The sequence below is a fragment of the Balaenoptera ricei genome, chromosome 10 (assembly GCF_028023285.1).
Source record: "Balaenoptera ricei isolate mBalRic1 chromosome 10, mBalRic1.hap2, whole genome shotgun sequence".
Lineage (NCBI taxonomy): Eukaryota > Metazoa > Chordata > Mammalia > Artiodactyla > Balaenopteridae > Balaenoptera > Balaenoptera ricei.
In genome coordinates this window covers 101,352,115-101,368,780 of record NC_082648.1, presented here as the reverse complement: position 1 = coordinate 101,368,780, position 16,666 = coordinate 101,352,115, and the positions used below count along the sequence as shown (strand labels likewise).

At 51.0% G+C, this 16,666-nt stretch overlaps 1 protein-coding gene across 1 annotated transcript in view; it reads right to left on the bottom strand.

Moving 5' to 3' along the window:
* The window catches only part of PNPLA3 (patatin like phospholipase domain containing 3), a 30,005-nt gene extending 18,806 nt beyond the window's left edge, over window positions 1-11,199 (bottom strand). The window contains exons 1-5 of the mRNA XM_059934894.1: window positions 10,923-11,199; window positions 8,029-8,261; window positions 6,789-6,854; window positions 1,775-1,984; window positions 615-675 (exon numbers count right to left, since the gene is read on the bottom strand). Of these exons, the coding sequence (XP_059790877.1) occupies window positions 615-675; window positions 1,775-1,984; window positions 6,789-6,854; window positions 8,029-8,261; window positions 10,923-11,109 (757 nt within the window). The 5' untranslated portion in view covers window positions 11,110-11,199. The remainder of the gene's footprint in view (window positions 1-614; window positions 676-1,774; window positions 1,985-6,788; window positions 6,855-8,028; window positions 8,262-10,922) is intronic.
* Window positions 11,200-16,666: the final 5,467 nt, after the last annotated feature.

The following is a 16,666-nucleotide window of genomic DNA, read 5'->3' as shown; positions in this document are numbered from 1 at the left end:
GACAAAGACTAATTCAGAGGATTAATGCATGAACCAACCTTTAGTATCAAAGAAAAATAGCCGCAAACATATTTGGTTCCACTCTAACATTTCCGGAACCCAAGTCCCCCAGCCTGGACGAGCCAGGATGACTCAAAGGCAGGAACCTTCCCCAAAACACAGCTGGGCTAGTGGGCGTGGCCCACACCCGCCTAGAGGGAGCGGGAGCTATTCTGATTCCTTCACCTGGGGCCCAGAAACTGTTTATCTTCCTTCTTTATCAAACTAAAGGTTCACAAGTGTCCAAGCAGAAAAGAAAAACAAAGGAACTGCCTTCAGCACACAGACAGGTGACACTGCAGAGGAAGAGCTAGCCCTGGGGCTGTGACATCCGGGTTCAGGTCCCAGCTCTGCTCCCCAGTGAGTGGAGTACGGACCCGGGCTGCCTCTCCAAGCCTCTGTTTCCCCATCTGTAAAATGGGGCAAATATTTCCTATCTCGTGGGGTTAATGAGAGGGCCGAGCGAGACGGTGGGTGAAGGTGCTGAGCGCTGAGTGATGGAGCCAAGACTGTTGACCAAGACTGTGAACAGAAAGCTTGTTAAAGGGGCACTTCAGTTGCCCTACCATACGTACCATTCTCTTCCAAGAACCTGACCGTGTCTAAATATCCTCGAAAGCATAGCTCTCCAAGCACCTGTGAACAAATCAAGTAAATTAACTGCAGGGGGCAGTCACTAAGCGCCATTCCTTTCAACATCACCTGAAGACGGCAGACCCAAAGCCAAGAATCCTCCAAGCTCCAAGCCGCTGCCATGTGCCCAGCGCAGCCGCTGCGGGGTAGGACAGGGCTCTGCTCTCCTGCAGGACTCAGCTCAAATGACACCTCCTCCGTGCAGCCCTTGCTGGCACCCCAGCATGACGGGTGCTGGTTCCTCTGGTCTCCCTGGGTCCCTGGACGAGCCTCCACCCTAACAAATACCAGGGCTTGATCTACTTGTCGTGGGACTGGAAGAGCTGCCTCCTTTGCTGCTCTGTGTACAAACCACATGGGCAAACCAATCCTGCTGTCCAGCCTTCCCTCTCCCCGTGAGCACACGCTGCCATATACGTTGCATGGCATGGCCTTCCTTCTCCCCAGAACACTGGCACCACTGTGCAGATTCTACCAACTTTCTTACTGTGTTAGGGTGATAAGGTCCACCACGCTACAACGACAATCAAAAAAAGATTAAACTCGGAATTCCCCAGCGGTCCAGTGGTTAGGACTCCGAGCTTTCACTGCCAAGGGCCCAGGTTCAATCTCTGAAGATCCCACAAGCCAAAAAAAAAAAAAAAATTAAACCACCAAATGCAGTGTAGTTTTTTTTTTTTTTTGGCTGCACTGGGTCTTCGTTGCTACGCGCAGGCTTTCTCTAGTTGCGGCGAGCGGGGGCTACTCTTCATTGCGCAGGCTTCTCACTGCGGTGGCTTCTCTTGTTGTGAAGCAAGGGCTCTAGGCACACGGGCTCCAGTAGTTGCAGCACGCAGGCTCAGTAGTTGTGGCTCGCGGGCTCTAGAGTGCAGCCTCAGTAGTTGTGGCGCGTGGGCTTAGTTGCTCAGCAGGCGAATTCTTAACCACTGTGCCACCAGGGAAGTCCTGCAGTGTAGTTCTTGACCACGGATGCAAATAAGAATCATTGGGATAATTAAAAAAAAAAAAAATCCTACTATCCAGGCTGCCCATACTTAAGCCATAGCCCCTGGAGGTGGGATCTGAACAGCAGCACTGTTTAAATGCCCCCAGGCCCCCTCACCTTGAGATCCGCAGGGAATAGCACCCGGGTTAATAGGTAGATGTTCTCTGAGCAGAGGCGTAGACTGAGCTTGGTGAAGTCCACGTGAAGAAAGTTCGTGGACTTGACTTTGGGGCAGATGTCACTCTCCCCATAGAAGGGGGAAACAGTGATGGTCGTTTTGGTATCAAAGAAGGGTATGATGTCACTCACTCCTCCATCTATGTATCGCTTTTAAGGGAGAAAGAAAAAAAAGGACATACTGTCAGAAGCTCTGGGCTGGGGTTCTCTGTGTGTTTCAGATTATGGCCAGAGGCTTCTCAGAGCCGCAGGCAGATGCGGTGAGGGGCTTTGGGATCACTCTTTCAGCAAATCCCTACTGAGCATTTCTGTGCCAGGCCAGGCTGTAGGCTGGCGCTCAGGGTTGCCACATGCTGTTGCGTAGTTTGCACACTGCACAAGAAAGTGCCTGGCCAAGAGGGAGACGGAGGCTGGCGTCTGGCCCACATTGTGGCGGCCAAGTCCCGAGCCCAGGTGAGCGCCCCTAGGCATACCCATGTAATTTGCTTAGACCAGGGGCGCTGTGTGCACTAGGGACAGAGTGTGATGTAGACCTGGCCCTAAGGGAGACAGATGGTCATGGGTTCAATTCCAGAGGCCCCTTGCTGCTTGAGGAATCTTGGACAAGACACTTAACCTGTGAGCCCGTCCACACCTGGGAAATGAGAAGCAGCGCTGGGGACTTAAATGACACGGTGAACCTGAGACTTGAGCTCTCTCAAAATGGCATCTTATCCCACAACAAAGGTGCATTTGGGGTAAGTACTGTGAGAATCAGTTTTCCTGTAGCCATATCCTTCAACAACTTTAGTGCCCACGGCCAGGCTGGGGCAGGCAGGTTTTGGTACAATTTGGACTGAGTCTACACCTATGACACCAATGTCTAGAATGATTCCCAAACCCACGACCATCACAGCCCAGCTGTTGGTGCCCACAGACAGGGGGGGCCTTCAAATATCACAACTGGGAGAATTTCCCCAGCCAATCCTTCCAAAGGGAGAAATCTCAGGGCACACCTTGGCCTAAAACAAGTCCAAAAAAGAATCAGGCACATTCAGCCACGGCTTAGCTATCAAGAGATTCTTGCCTTGAGCCCAAAAATGATTAGATGTGCACACACAGCAGTAGTTTCTAAATTGTTGCCATATGATTTCTATGGAAGATACAGGAAGGCATCAAAACCCTCACTGGCAGAAAGGGACACAGGACCAAATACTGGGAATCTTTAGTTAAGACTGAGGAGGGAGGAAGCAGGTGACTACTTTTTAAATTATTATTTATTTTTTAAAATTAGTTTTTATTGGAGTATAGTTGATTTACAATGTTGTGTTAGTTTCTGCTGTACAGCAAAGTCAATCAGTTATACATATACATATATCCACTCTTTTTTCACTCAAGGGATAAAGTCCGATGACTCCTCTGTCCTGTGTAATTTTCCCTCCACCCTGAACTTTTCTACAGGAACGTTCTGAGTTTGCTCAGTGGAACCTCAACGCTTTGCTCTAATTTTCAGCAGGTTTCATCTGAGGACACTGAGGGGGGTGACCGTGTGTGCACCACAGCTGGAGCAGCCTGGGGGAAATGAAAAGATAACAACAACAATGACAAAACCACCCATATTTACCGAATACTTACCTGTGCCAGGCTCTATGCTGCGTCTTCACTGCATTATCGCATGTAATTCCCACAACAACGCTACGACTGTGCACTATTATTAACCCTCATTATTATTAACCCTCATTTGCCAAGTCCATCTCAGAGAGGTTAAGAAATGTGTCCAAAGTAGTCCAGCTAACGTGGGCTAGAGCAGACATGCGATTCTAGGTTTGTCTGCCGGGCTGGCGCTGTTAGAATTGCAGGTGATCACTTCATGGCCCCAGGCCTCAGTTTTCTCATCTGTAAATAGGGGCAACTATGTGTCTGCCCCGGGGATGCCCTGGGGCACGAGTGAGGCTACGTGTAACCTGCCTTTGCAACTTGCTTTGCAATGTGAGGACCGTGCTTCTCTTAGAGCGTGAACCAGGAGGGTTTCTAAAGTGCCTTCCTGCTGACGCCCTGGATGTTGTGTCTTCTCTCCCCCAGCTGCAACAACCTGAACTGTCTCCAGACATCGCCAGATGTTCCCAGGTGGGAGGACAGAATCATCTGATAACTGCTGCCCTAGAAGGAGGCTGCCAGGTGGTCCAGCACAGTCCAGCATCCAGTCCAGAGCCTGCAGGACAAACACCTCAACTTCTGTTTTTCCACCAGAGGCAGGGCTCAGGATTAGCCACGTGTGTTTACATATTTGTTGAATGGAACCAAATTGCAGCCCTGTCGGCAGCCTCTGCCCGAAGCCACGGGCTGAAAAGGATAGAGTCAGACCCAGAGAGGATTATAACCCTCAAACCCTAAGAATAAAGCCTTATTACCGGGTTTCCCTGCTGGCGTAGTGGTTAAGAATCTGCCTGCCGATGCAAGGGACACGGGTTCAAGCCCTGGTCCGGGAAGATCCCACATGCCACGGAGCAACTAAGCCCGTGCGCCACAACTACTGAGTCTGTGCTCTAGAGCCCGCGAGCCACAGCTACTGAGCCTGCATGCCACAACTACTGAATCCCGTGCTCCAAAACAAGAAAAGCCACCGCAATGAGAAGCCCACGCACCGCAACGAAAAGTAGCCCCCACTCGCTGCAACTAAAGAAAGCCCGCGTGCCCCAACGAGGACCCAATGCAGCCAAGAAAAAAAAAACAAAAAACTTATTACCTTAAGTGAGTAAATGACTCTTAAGCATCTTATACCTTAATAGGCCACTGGGCACCTGTTTCAGTGCTCATGTGAAGATTAAGTGAATTGTGAAAATGACTATACTACCCAAAGCAATCTACAGATTCAATGCAATCCCTATCAAACTACCAATGGCATTTTTCACAGAACTAGAACAAAAAATTTCACAATTTTTATGGAAACACAAAAGACCCTGAATAGACAAAGCAATCTTGAGAAAGAAAAATGGAGCTGGAGGAATCAGGCTCCCAGACTTCAGACTATACTACAAAGCTACAAAATATGGTACTGGCACAAAAACAGAAATATAGATCAATGGAACAGGAGACAAAGCCCAGAGATAAACCCACGCACATATGGTCACCTTATCTTTGATAAAGGAGGCAAGAATATACAATGGAGAAAAGACAGCCTCTTCAATAAGTGGTGCTGGGAAAACTGGACAGCTACATGTAAAAGAATGAAATTAGAACACTCCCTAACACCATACACAGAAATAAACTCATAATGGATTAAAGACCTAAATGTAAGGCCAGACACTATCAAACTCTTAGAGGAAAACATAGGCAGAACCCTCTATGACATACATCACAGCAAGATCCTTTTTGACCCAGCTCCTAGAGAAATGGAAATAAAAACACAAATAAACAAATGGGACCTAATGAAACTTCAAAGCTTTTGCACAGCAAAGGAAACCATAAACAAGACCAAAAGACAACCCTCAGAATGGGAGAAAATATTTGCCAACGAAGCAACTGACAAAGGATTAATCTCCAAAATATACAAGCAGCTCATGCAGCTCAATATCACGAAAACAAACAACCCAATCCAAAAATGGGCAGAAGACCTAAATAGACATTTCTCCAAAGAAGGTATACAAATTGCCAACAAACACATGAAAGAATGCTCAACATCACTAATCATTAGAGAAATGCAAATCAAAACTACAATGAGGTGTCACCTCACACCGGTCAGAATGGCCATCATCAAAAAATCTACAAACAATAAATGCTGGAGAGGGTGTGTTGAAAAGGGAACCGTCTTGCACTGTTGGTAGGAATGTAAAGTGATACAGCCACTATGGAGAACAGTATGGAGGTTCCTTAAAAAACTAAAAATAGAACTACCATATGACCCAGCAATCCCACTACTGGGCATATACCCTGAGAAAACCATAATTCAAAAAGAGTCATGCCCAGGCTCTTCTTTCTACCCCTACAGAAAAAAAAAAAAAAAAAGAGTCATGTACCACAATGTTCACTGCAGCTCTATTTACAATAGCCAGGACATGGAAGCAACCAAAGTGTCCATTGACAGATGAATGGATAAAGAAGATGTGGCACATATATACAATGGAATATTACTCAGACAAAAAAAGAAATGAAATTGAGTTAGTTGTAGTGAGGTGGATGGACCTAGAGTCTGTCATACAGAGTGAAGTAAGTCAGAAAGAGAAAAACAAATACCATATGCTAACACATATATATGGAATCTAAAAAAAAAATGGTTCTGATGAACCTAGGGGCAGGACAGGAATAAAGACGCAGACGTAGAGAACGGACTTGAGGACACGGGGAGGGGGAAGCGTAAGTTGGGACGAGGTGAGAGAGTGGCATAGACATATATACACTACCAAATGTAAAATAAGTAGCTAGTGGGAAGCAGCTGCATAGCACAGGGAGATCAGCTCGGTGCTTTGTGACCACCTAGAGGGGTGGAATAGGAGGGTGGGAGGGAGATGCAAGAGGGAGGGGATATGGGATATATGTATACATATAGCTGATTCACTTTGTTATACAGCAGAAACTAACACAACACTGTAAAGTAATTTTACTCCAATAAAGATGTTAAAAAAAAAATTCCCAAAATTAAAAAAAAAAAAAAAAGATTAAGTGAGGAGCTTACCTTACAGATAACCAGCTAATTATTCTACACGAACTTGGTTTTGCTGTCCAGAGAGCCCGGAAGGGGGCCAGCTATGGAATCTCTGTCTGAAGGCTGAGAGGCAAAAAGGCTCCGCGTTTGGGGACAGGTCTCAGGGGCCCAGGGTACTTGAGCCCAGTGCCTCTTTTTTTTTGGACACTTGGTTTGCTGGATCTTAGTTCCCCGACCAGGGATCGAACCCGGGCCCTTGGCAGTGAAAGTGAGGCGTCCTAACCACTGGACCACCAGGGAATTCCCTCAAACACACTTTAAAAGCGGACTTACCACGCCTCTGAAGGAAGGGGGGATCAAGCCACTGATGAAAGGCACGAAGGAGGAACAAAACAAGGCCTGTGAAGACAAAAGAGGGTGAAACCACAGCCCAGAGCAGGCTGCCTTTTATTCCCCTGGGTCTTTATAAGCCTTCTCCAAGCGAGAAGAGCAACAAGCCTGAAAACACTCTTGGCACAGAGGAGGTGCTTTAATAAACGGTTGAATGAACACGAACCAACCTACACACTTATTATTTCAGGCCCAAGTATCAATTGTCTAACTACACCGTCTGCAGACTTTAGCTTCTTGCCCCTGCTCCCCACGAGGGTCACACTGGGCCATCAGAGACAGAACCAAGAGTTGGTGACTACCTGATTGACAGGGAAGGGGCTAGATCAGGGTTTTGCAAACGCTGACGTTCATCAGAATCACCTGGAAAGCTTGGCGAACCACAGACTCGGTGCCCCACCCCTAAGGTTCTGACGCTGCAGGCTGGAGGTGGGGCCTGAGAGCCTGCAATTCTAACAAGCTCCCAGGCGATGCCGCTGTTGCTGCTGCTGGTCCGGGGCCCACACTTTGAGTCGCGCCATGCTAGCGAGCATTATGCAGGATGTAACACTGATGCAGAGAGAGAAAGGGCTCACGTGGGAACGCACAGGTGCTGGCTGCTTAGAAAAAGCCTCCACAAACAAGGTTAAGTGGAAAGTGACACTGGCCGCTGAGAAGCTGCCGGTTACAAGCAAGCAGGCTGCTTGCTCGGAGGGACCTGTGTTAAGTGAAATGATATCCAAGCAATTCTCGTAAAAGGCATCAGCCAAACTAAGTGGTATTTTCATAGTGCCAATGAGCTTCTCTGTGCTAGAGGCAAATAAGACACACTCCCCCCCCTTGTGGGACTTCACTGGAGGGGTCCTCATTAAGGAACAGGCATCACTGGGAGGAGGGACCCATGTGGGACGAGGTCCCTGGAGCAAGAGGTCATAAGCCAAGTCTTGAAGGATGGGGAGGTGTTATTTGAAACTGAAACTGTCCTGGAACACTCCAGTTTTGCACACGCTCTGGACCAGACCGCTGGATGCACTCGGAGTTGATATCACCCTGGTACAGGAAGCTAACCAGTATCGTGGGCAACCGGGTTCTTCTGTATCTTAAGAAAAAAATGGGGCAGGTGGCCTACGACAGCCCCCTCTGTTGCTTCTGAAATGAAATGGTCTTTATGACTTGACAACACCCAGATAAGCAAACTGCTTACGTCCACGACTTCGTCTTTGGACCGAAAATCAGACACCAGCACATTTTCTCCATCGGCCACTCTGGTGAGTGAGATGACAATTCTGCCCGAGAGGAGCTGGTGGACGTTGTCCGGGAGGTATCTCTGGAGACCATCTCGGAGGTGCTTGCTCAAATTGAAGGCCGGGTGGAGGACGCCAATGTTCCGACTCCTGGCGCTCCGGACAAGGTCCATGAGGGCCTGCAATGTCTGCTCTGGGCGGAGAGAGACAAACATACAAAGAAGTGTACCACCCTGGAGATGGGAATGCTTTGTGGCAGGACCAGAAACCTGGCGGCAGGGAAGCTGCTGACCTTTCCCTTTCTCTAGGACTGGGCTGTCTGATCCGGCAGCCACGTGTGGCTCCCGGGCCTGAGATGCGGCTAGCCCAAACTGAGATGGGTAAAAGACACACTGGATCTCAAAGGCTTAGAGCAACAAGAACAACAACAAAATGTAAAACATCTCATGAATAATGTTTTATATTGATTAGATGTGAACATGATAATATTTTGGCTGGACTGGGATAAATAAAATTAATTTCACTTATGTCTTTTGCTTTTTCCATGTGGCTACTAGGAAATGTAAGATATGCCTATTTCTGTTGGTTAGCGCTGCTCTAGGCCCTCTCTGGCCACAGGAACGAGCCTCCAGAGGCCCAGTGAGCCCTCTCCTCATCTCCATCCCTCCAGCAAGGCCAGAAGCCAGGCACTCACAGCGCCGGAGCTTGAGCACGAATGGGCCTCACGCTGCAGGGAGCAGAGAGCAAGTGCAGCCTTGGACCTGAGTTTGAATCCTGCCTCTACCTCTTACTAGCTGAGCAACTAAAATAAGCCACTTCACCGCCTCTCTGAGTCTCAGACTGTATGTTTTTAATGTGGGACCACACTCAACTACCTTTTGGAAATAGAGAAGATTAGATACACTACAATCTATAGGTGCTCAACCCAGATGAAGCACCTAATAAACAACTAGACTTAACTTTTAACCTCTAATGTCAGAACTACCAGACCATCCAGTGGGCACAGGGCACATGCATACTCCATCTGACCTCACTCACCGGCCTGGTCCCCTCTGGCTGGTCTGCACTGCCCTAGCAGGCAAGAGTACCTGTCCCAGCCCGAGCCCTAGTCATCCGTAAATCCTGGGATGCAGAAGGCTGGACACACATCAGCAGGTCCTGACCTGCTTCTGACCTCCACTCAGCTCTCCCTGCACATGTGGCCCCACTGAGCCCGGGCAGAAGGCACAAAATTGCACACAGCTGGCTGGTTCTGCCAGTCTCTCCTGCCAAGTCAGCCTGGGTTTGGAGGCGCTCTCAGGAGCCCCGCCCAGGTCACAGGCCCTGGGAAATGCTCCCTGGCGGTCCCCAAGTGAGACAGGCAGTTAAAGCAAGAAACTGGGGCTCCCAGAACCTCCGGAGTAGTTCCTGCCAGGACCTCCAGATCCACTTTCCAGCGACTTGGTGGTCCCGAGCCTCCCCCTGCAGGACACAACCCCAGGCTGCACCTGTCCTCTGCCTGTTAGGAACGCCCTCTACACTGGAGTCAGGGCACTTCACGTGCTGGGGTCTGTGCATTTGAATCTGGTCCCAATTCAACATTTGACCACGTGGCTGTCTCCAGGTCACAACCCTGGGACACAAGCGTTGGCTTTTATCACTGCTCAAGCCCAAGATGACCAGTCTAATCCTCCTTGAGGTCTCATTTCCTGCCCTTTGCTCCTCTCCCCCTCGATGGGGAAGGCGGCCACGGTGGCCTCTCCTAATCCCCACCTCTCCATCAGCCCAGGGTCTGCTCCCTGATCCTATCCAATGGCAGGGCTGTGCTTACTGGCAAGGGATTCCTGCTGGCAGTGTCCAACACAGCCGTTCCTGGGTAGAGCAAAGAGTAAACCGTTAAAGGAAGCCCAGACAAACAGGGGCTAATGAAAAGGTGCATTATCTTCCTGTCTGGGGACCTTTGGATGCCTACAGCTCCATGCTGCCACTTGCTCCAGGCCCTGCTCCCTGGCTAGGATCCCAGGCCAAGGATGTCATACCCTAGTAATTTATGCCAGCTGGCCACAAGCCCCAGTCGGCCCCTCCCACTGGTACCCACGAGTACAGAGATGCTTCATTAGGACAAGATTCAAATGCACAGGACCTCGTTTCCAGGGCACTGAGCAGGGGTGTGGTGGGGAGGAGAGGAGGGGATGTGGGATGTCCAGCCCCCAAGAAGGGTCTCAAACACCGGAAAAGGAGGAGACAACTTTCCTACCTCCCCTCACCTCCCTCTCCCCACCTCCATAAAACACCTCTCCCCAACCCCCTTTCAATCCAAACCAGCAAGTTGCCCTCTGCCTGAGAGGCACCCAGCCGCCCCCAGCGCTCCCACGAGGGCTGGGCGGAGATCAAAGGCGCCCGGGGCCGGGGGTCTCCAGTCCCTCTGGCCCCCAGAGGGAAGAAGGCAGCCACCCTGGGCCACAGGCCAAAGCCTCCTTCCTGGCCTGGCCGGAAGCAGGGCAAATCGGGCCTCCGCCCCCCGCTCCTCACGCCCCTCACTCCCACCCAGGCGTCGCGCTCCCTCCTCCCCGTCGCTCCGAGACAACCTGGCTCTCACTCCCGGGCTGGGTCGGGGGGCTTTCTTCAAGCCCGGGCGCCAAAAGGGAGTCGGGGCGAGGAGGCGCTCCGGGTTCCCACGCCCAGAAGAGCCGCCCACACGGCGCGCCCCACTCCCAGGCCCGGCAACAGAGCTCCCCGGCGCGGGGCAAAAAGACGCACTGGAGGAGGCATCTGTCTGGGGAGACCCCGGGTGTACCCCGCAGTTTCCGTTTCCAATCCCGGCTCCACCGCGCGCCCCCTCCCCGCGCGGAGCCCCGCGGCGGCCCGGACCTACCCAGCGGGACCCCAGAGAGGAAGAAGGCGCAGTGCAGCGCCCCGGCCGAGGCCCCGAAGAACCTGCGCGCGTTGCGGAGGAGGTGCGGGGCGCGCTCGCTCAGGCAGCGGGTCACCCCGATGTGGTAGAAGCCCAGGAAGCCGCAGCCGGCGAAGGACAGGCTCCAGCCGCGCTCGGGGTCGTACATAATGGCGGCGGGCCGGGCGTCCGGAGTCCGAGGGCGCCGCGGCTCCGCCCGGCGCCCACTCTGGCTCTCCGCCGGCCCGGGTGCACTCACCCCAGGCATTCCCGGCGTGACGTCACCCGGCCGGCCCCGCCCCCCTCGGACCACGCGAGGGAGACGGTGGGCCGCCCAATGCGGGGGCAGCATGCGGGCGGCGGAGGGCTGGGAGGGCCTGGACCCGGGCAGAGGAGAGGGGAGGACCCGTGCCCGCGTGAGGGTGGAGAGAGGTTTCCGACGCTCCAATGACAGTGGGTGTCCTGGAGAGAAACAGCTCCCTTTCCGTTCCTTTTCATCCCTTAAACCAGGGAGAAACTAACAGTGGCCCACTTAGGTTCTTAATATCTTTTTGACGCTTTATCATTTCCCTTTTTACGAGTCAGCAAGCCTTCAGCAGACACCAGCATCCAAATAGAATTTCATGTCTTTGCTTTGATTTCCTGCAGTTTTTTGTATGATGTCTTCAATTCATGGCAAGCGGTAGAGATTTTTCATTTAATGATAATGACACGAAGCTTCCGTTTCAAAGTTTCACTTCTAAGTAAAAACTGTGAATAACAGGTGCTTGGTGCTGGGAGGTGGGGTGGGCCGTGCAGGACCATGGGAGTTCTGGAGGCTCCGGCCTGGGTGATTCCTGGTGCCCTTAGGAAGTGTCTAGGATCCCCTTGACCTCTGTGTCCACACTGCACGGAGCATTTCCAGAGCAGCCCACACAGGGAGGTTAGGCCTTTGCCCAGAGTTGCACAGCCAGCAACCCAGGTTACTGGGCCATCCTACCCCCTGTTTTGTGGACAGAGAAGCCCCCTCCCCTCTCCACCAAGGCCCACATGGAGTGCAGAGTGTGGGCTTTGGGATCAGGCCCCACCTCCCACGCCGTGTCCTCGTCTGTAAAACAACGGGTAGAGATGCTGCCAGGATTCAAAATGTCACCTGTGAGGCCCCTGGACACGTGGGTTATGCATGACCCTCCCACCCACAGAGCTTCCCAAGTCTGAGGCATCCCCTGCTTGGGCTGAACCTGTGCCTGGAGGTGTCAGGGGGCCCAGGATCAGGGCAGAGGCTGAGTCTGGGCTGCCTCAGGGACTGCAGACCCCCAGGTGGGTCATTCTGTCTCCCATCTATGGACCGGAATCCCAGGGCGTGGATGCTGCAGGCCCTAGTGACCACCTGGGCCAACAGCGACATCACACAGACACTTCATGGGTTGAGGCCCAGAGCGAGGAAAGGGCTGGTCCCTCTGTCTGTCCCTGACCATGTTGGCTTTGCTGGGTGGGGGGGGGGGGAAGCGCTCGTAGGCCTGTCTCTCTGACTGCCCTCCACACCCACCCTACGCTCAGGGCTGGGACAGACATGAGATTTCTGGGTGGGAAAACTGAGCCTGTTGTCAGGGTCAGCTGGGGCCACAATCTCGCACCTCCTGCCCCTTACGTGGGACCCCTTCATCCTGCACCTGCCAGCCCTCCTGCGTTGCATGACTACCCTTAGGACTAATGACAGGAAAGCCAGGCTCGGGCCGGGAATTAGAGGCTGTGCTTGCAGGCCCCAGATGAGTCATCCTGCCGCCAGGCCCTGGCATTTGTATTCTCTTCCTATCCACAGACACACATTCATGGCAGGCCGCCTGGGAAATCTGTCCTCCCTGGTGTGACCCAGATGTAGGTGGGAAAGGAGCAGGGCTGAGGAGTGACCTCCTCTTCGTGGCTGCATGTTGACAGCAAGTGGACTCCCCCTTTGCCCAAGCAAAGAGAAGAAAGAACTGGGCAGGGGTCCCGTGTCCCAGCGCTCCCTCGGGGCAGGCTGTGGCTGGGTCTGCGAGCTTTGACATCAGATGGCTGAACGCAAATGCAGGCTTCTCCACTCATTAGCAGAGTTAGTTAGACCTTGCAGGCATCATTTACCTCTTAGCTTAGTTTCCTTATCTGGTCCATCGGAGAGAAAGTAACCGTGTGAGGGTAAGCTGTTTCTTTGTGGGGACCATGCCGTACGGCATGTGGGATATTAGTTCCCCGACCAGGGATCGAACCCGCATCTCCTGCAGTGGAAGCGCGGAGTCTTAACCACTGGACCGCCGGGGAAGTCCCCAGGGTAAGCTGTTTTCACCCACCACGCTTCTGACACCGATTATGTCAACAACTTTTCCAACACCGCTTCTACGACTCTCAGAAACACCAGCTGGGTGTCCAGCGTTCTATTCAGTTCTGACACTTGCTACCCAGAGTTAGCATGGACCCCACGGGTGAAGTCCTTGGTCCCACAAGACTGGCCCCGCTTCAGACGCCAGGGGCAAATCGGGTCCCCGGGGTACCCACACTTCTGTCTGACTTGGAGCCAACGTCAGGAGACCCCACGACTCCCCCCTTATGATTTGCTAGAAGAGCTCACAAGACTCAGAACTTTACTGGCAGCCGAAGCATTTAGGAATGAAGGGTCAAAGTTCCGTCTGATAGCCTGGAGGCAATTAAGGTCTCAGGACACACGGTGGCATTACCCAGAAATAGCAAGTGTCCATTTTCTTGCTGCCCTTCATGTTCTAATTCACGGTACTTGTGATATAACAAGGGTTGTTTTGGCAATAGCTGTACCTGAAGGCTGAGGAATACTTTGCAGTATTAAGCAGTTCATGTTGCTATTAAGCTGGTATATTCACAGGCCTGGCCGGAACGCATAAAACTTGATACTTTTTTACTTTGGCAGCTAGGTGGGTATGCGACAGTAGAATTGCAACTGATTTTATCTTGATAAAAATATTTAATAAGGTTTCAACTTTCAGCCATATTAAATAATTGAGATTTAAAACTTTTAGATCATTTTCACATATACAGAGACTGTCCAACTCGGCTCAGTTTGCCAGAGACTTTTCTGGTTTGGACATTGAAAGTCCTACATCCTGGGAAAACTTTTGGTCCCAGACAAACTGGGACCGTGGGTCAACCCCACGACACTTGCAAATATCAGGGGTAGGTCTGCCTGGCCTGTAAGTCTTCAAGAGGATGGTCCTAGGATTATTCATCTTATTGAATAGGAAATGGCCAAACCCCTGGCCGGGAGACCAATGAAAAGGTGCAGAGAATGAGAGACCAGCTCGGAATATAAACAAACGCTCAGCGATCCTCATTGTTTATGGGTTGTCTATTTGCAAACTCGCTTACTCGCTGAAGCATATTTGTAACTCCAGATTAATACTCACAGCTCTTTTTCGGCCATTCATGGACGTCTGCAGAGCAGCCAAAAAATCGGAGTTGCCCAATACGCGCATTCCCAGCTGCTGTCGAACAAGGCCATGGTGTCCCTTTTTGTTTCAGTCCCTGCTATAAACAAGGGTCCTTCTTGTGGCTGGTTTATTTATTTATTTCACATTTTGGTGCTTTTTTGTGGTGACTTTGCTGTTTAAAATGGGCCCCCCCCAAAATAAAGGGGGCTTCCCTGGTGGTGCAGTGGTTGGGAATCCGCCTGCCAATGCAGAGGACACGGGTTCGAGCCCTGGTCTGGGAGGATCCTGCATGCCGAGGAGCTGCTGAGCCCGTATGCCACAACGACTGAGCCCACGTGCCACAACTGCTGAGGCCCGCGTACCTAGGGCCTGTGCTGTGCGGCAGGAGAGGCCACTGCTATGAGAAGCCCGCTCACTGCCACGAAGAGTGGCCCCCGCTCACCGCAGCTAGAGAGAGCCCGCGCGCAGCAACGAAGACCCCCCAAAAAAAAAGGGCCCCAAGCCTAGTGCTAAGAGCCATCTGGCGTTGCCAAGCTCAAGAGGCGGTGACAGCCTTACGGAGAAAATGCGTGTGTCGGGTGAGCTTCGTTCCGGCACGAGTAATAGTGCTGGTGGCCGTGAGTTCAGTGTTAATGAATTATCAGTGTATATCACGCAAGGTTTCTTTAAACAGAAGCACCCATCACACAAGGTTGTATGTTGATCACTTGATGAAGATGTTGTGACCGGAAGCTCGCAGGAACCCCACCTTGTATTTCCCCTAGGAGCAGCAATTTGGAATTCACTGATGAGCCGGTGAATTTCTAGAACATAACGGCTGTGAAGAAGAGGGGGAGTGGGAGGTGCCGGGAACTCGGGGGTTTGTTTCCTCCGGGGGACTGGACATCCAGAGAGCCCCCCGCTCTGGCTGTGCTTGCTCCACTCACCCCTCCCTGCGGTGCTGGGCAGGATGACGAAAGGCCTCCTTCACCCGGTTACCAAATCCCAGTGCCTGAGGGTGAGCCTGTGGGAGGCCGGATGCCTTGACCCTACCACCGTCCTGCCCTCCGTGGCCCTTCCACCCCCATACACCTGGCCTGCCATTTCCTAACCACCATGACCGGCCCCGTGCCCCTCACTTCACCCCTCAGCCCCGCCCCTCACCCAGCTTCCCAGCTCTGGCTCTAAGTCACTTTTTTTTTCAATCATGATAAAATATACAGAACATAAAATTTACCATTTTAACCATTTTTGAGTGTATTTGGCTTTCTTCAGGACTAAGTTGGAAGCAGGGACAAAAATGAGGGAAGCTGTCAGTGATTAATCAGGTCCTGGTCCTTTGAGGTAGATGGTTACGGGGTTATTGTTTGGCTTTCTGGGCTGGTTCCTGGAGATAGTGGTCTGACTTCCTACAAGTCTAACTTACCCGGCAGGTGTCCCGAGCTGGCTACTGTACACGATAGATTGGTTTCCTGGGCTGGTTGCTGCAGGTTGTGGGTCAGATTTCTCTTTTTATATATGATCTGGCTATTGTCCATTCCTATATTCAGTCTCTGTGGGGAAGCAGACAGAAACTGTGCATACGCAAGACATGGAAACAACCTAAATTCAGATGAATGGATAAAGAAGATGTGGTACATAAATGCAATGGAATATTACTCAGCCATAAAAAAAGAATGAAATAATGCCATTGGCAGCAACATGGATGGACCTAGAGATGATCATACTAAGTGAAGTAAATCAGAGAAAGACAAATGTCATATGATATCACTTATATGTGGAATCTAAAATATGACACAAATGAACTTATCTACGAAATAGAAACAGACTCACAGACATGGAAAACAAACTCATGGTTACCAAAGGGGAAAGGGGGCGGGGGGATGATAAACTCGGAGTTTGGGATTAGCAGATACAAACTACTATGTATAAAACAGATAAACAACAAGGTCCTACTGTAGAGCTATACAAGGAACTATATTCAATATCCTGTGATAAACCATAATGGAAAAGAATATGAAAAAGAATATATACATATGTATAACTAAATCACTTGGCTGTACAGCAGAAATTAACACATTGTAAATCAACTATATGTCAATAAAATAAATTTTTTTAAAAAAGAAAAGAAACAGTGCTTACAATAAATAAACTACACAGTGTCAGGGGAAGTCGTTTACTGGGGTGACCAGAGAAAACTTCTTGGAATGTCAGTGCCCTAAAAATATGCGGGGTAAGAGGGATAAGCCTTATGAAAATGAGAGGGAGGGAGGGAGCCAGAAGGAGACACAGCTGAGCTGGATTAACAAGATCGGCAAATTCAAATCTGGGCAA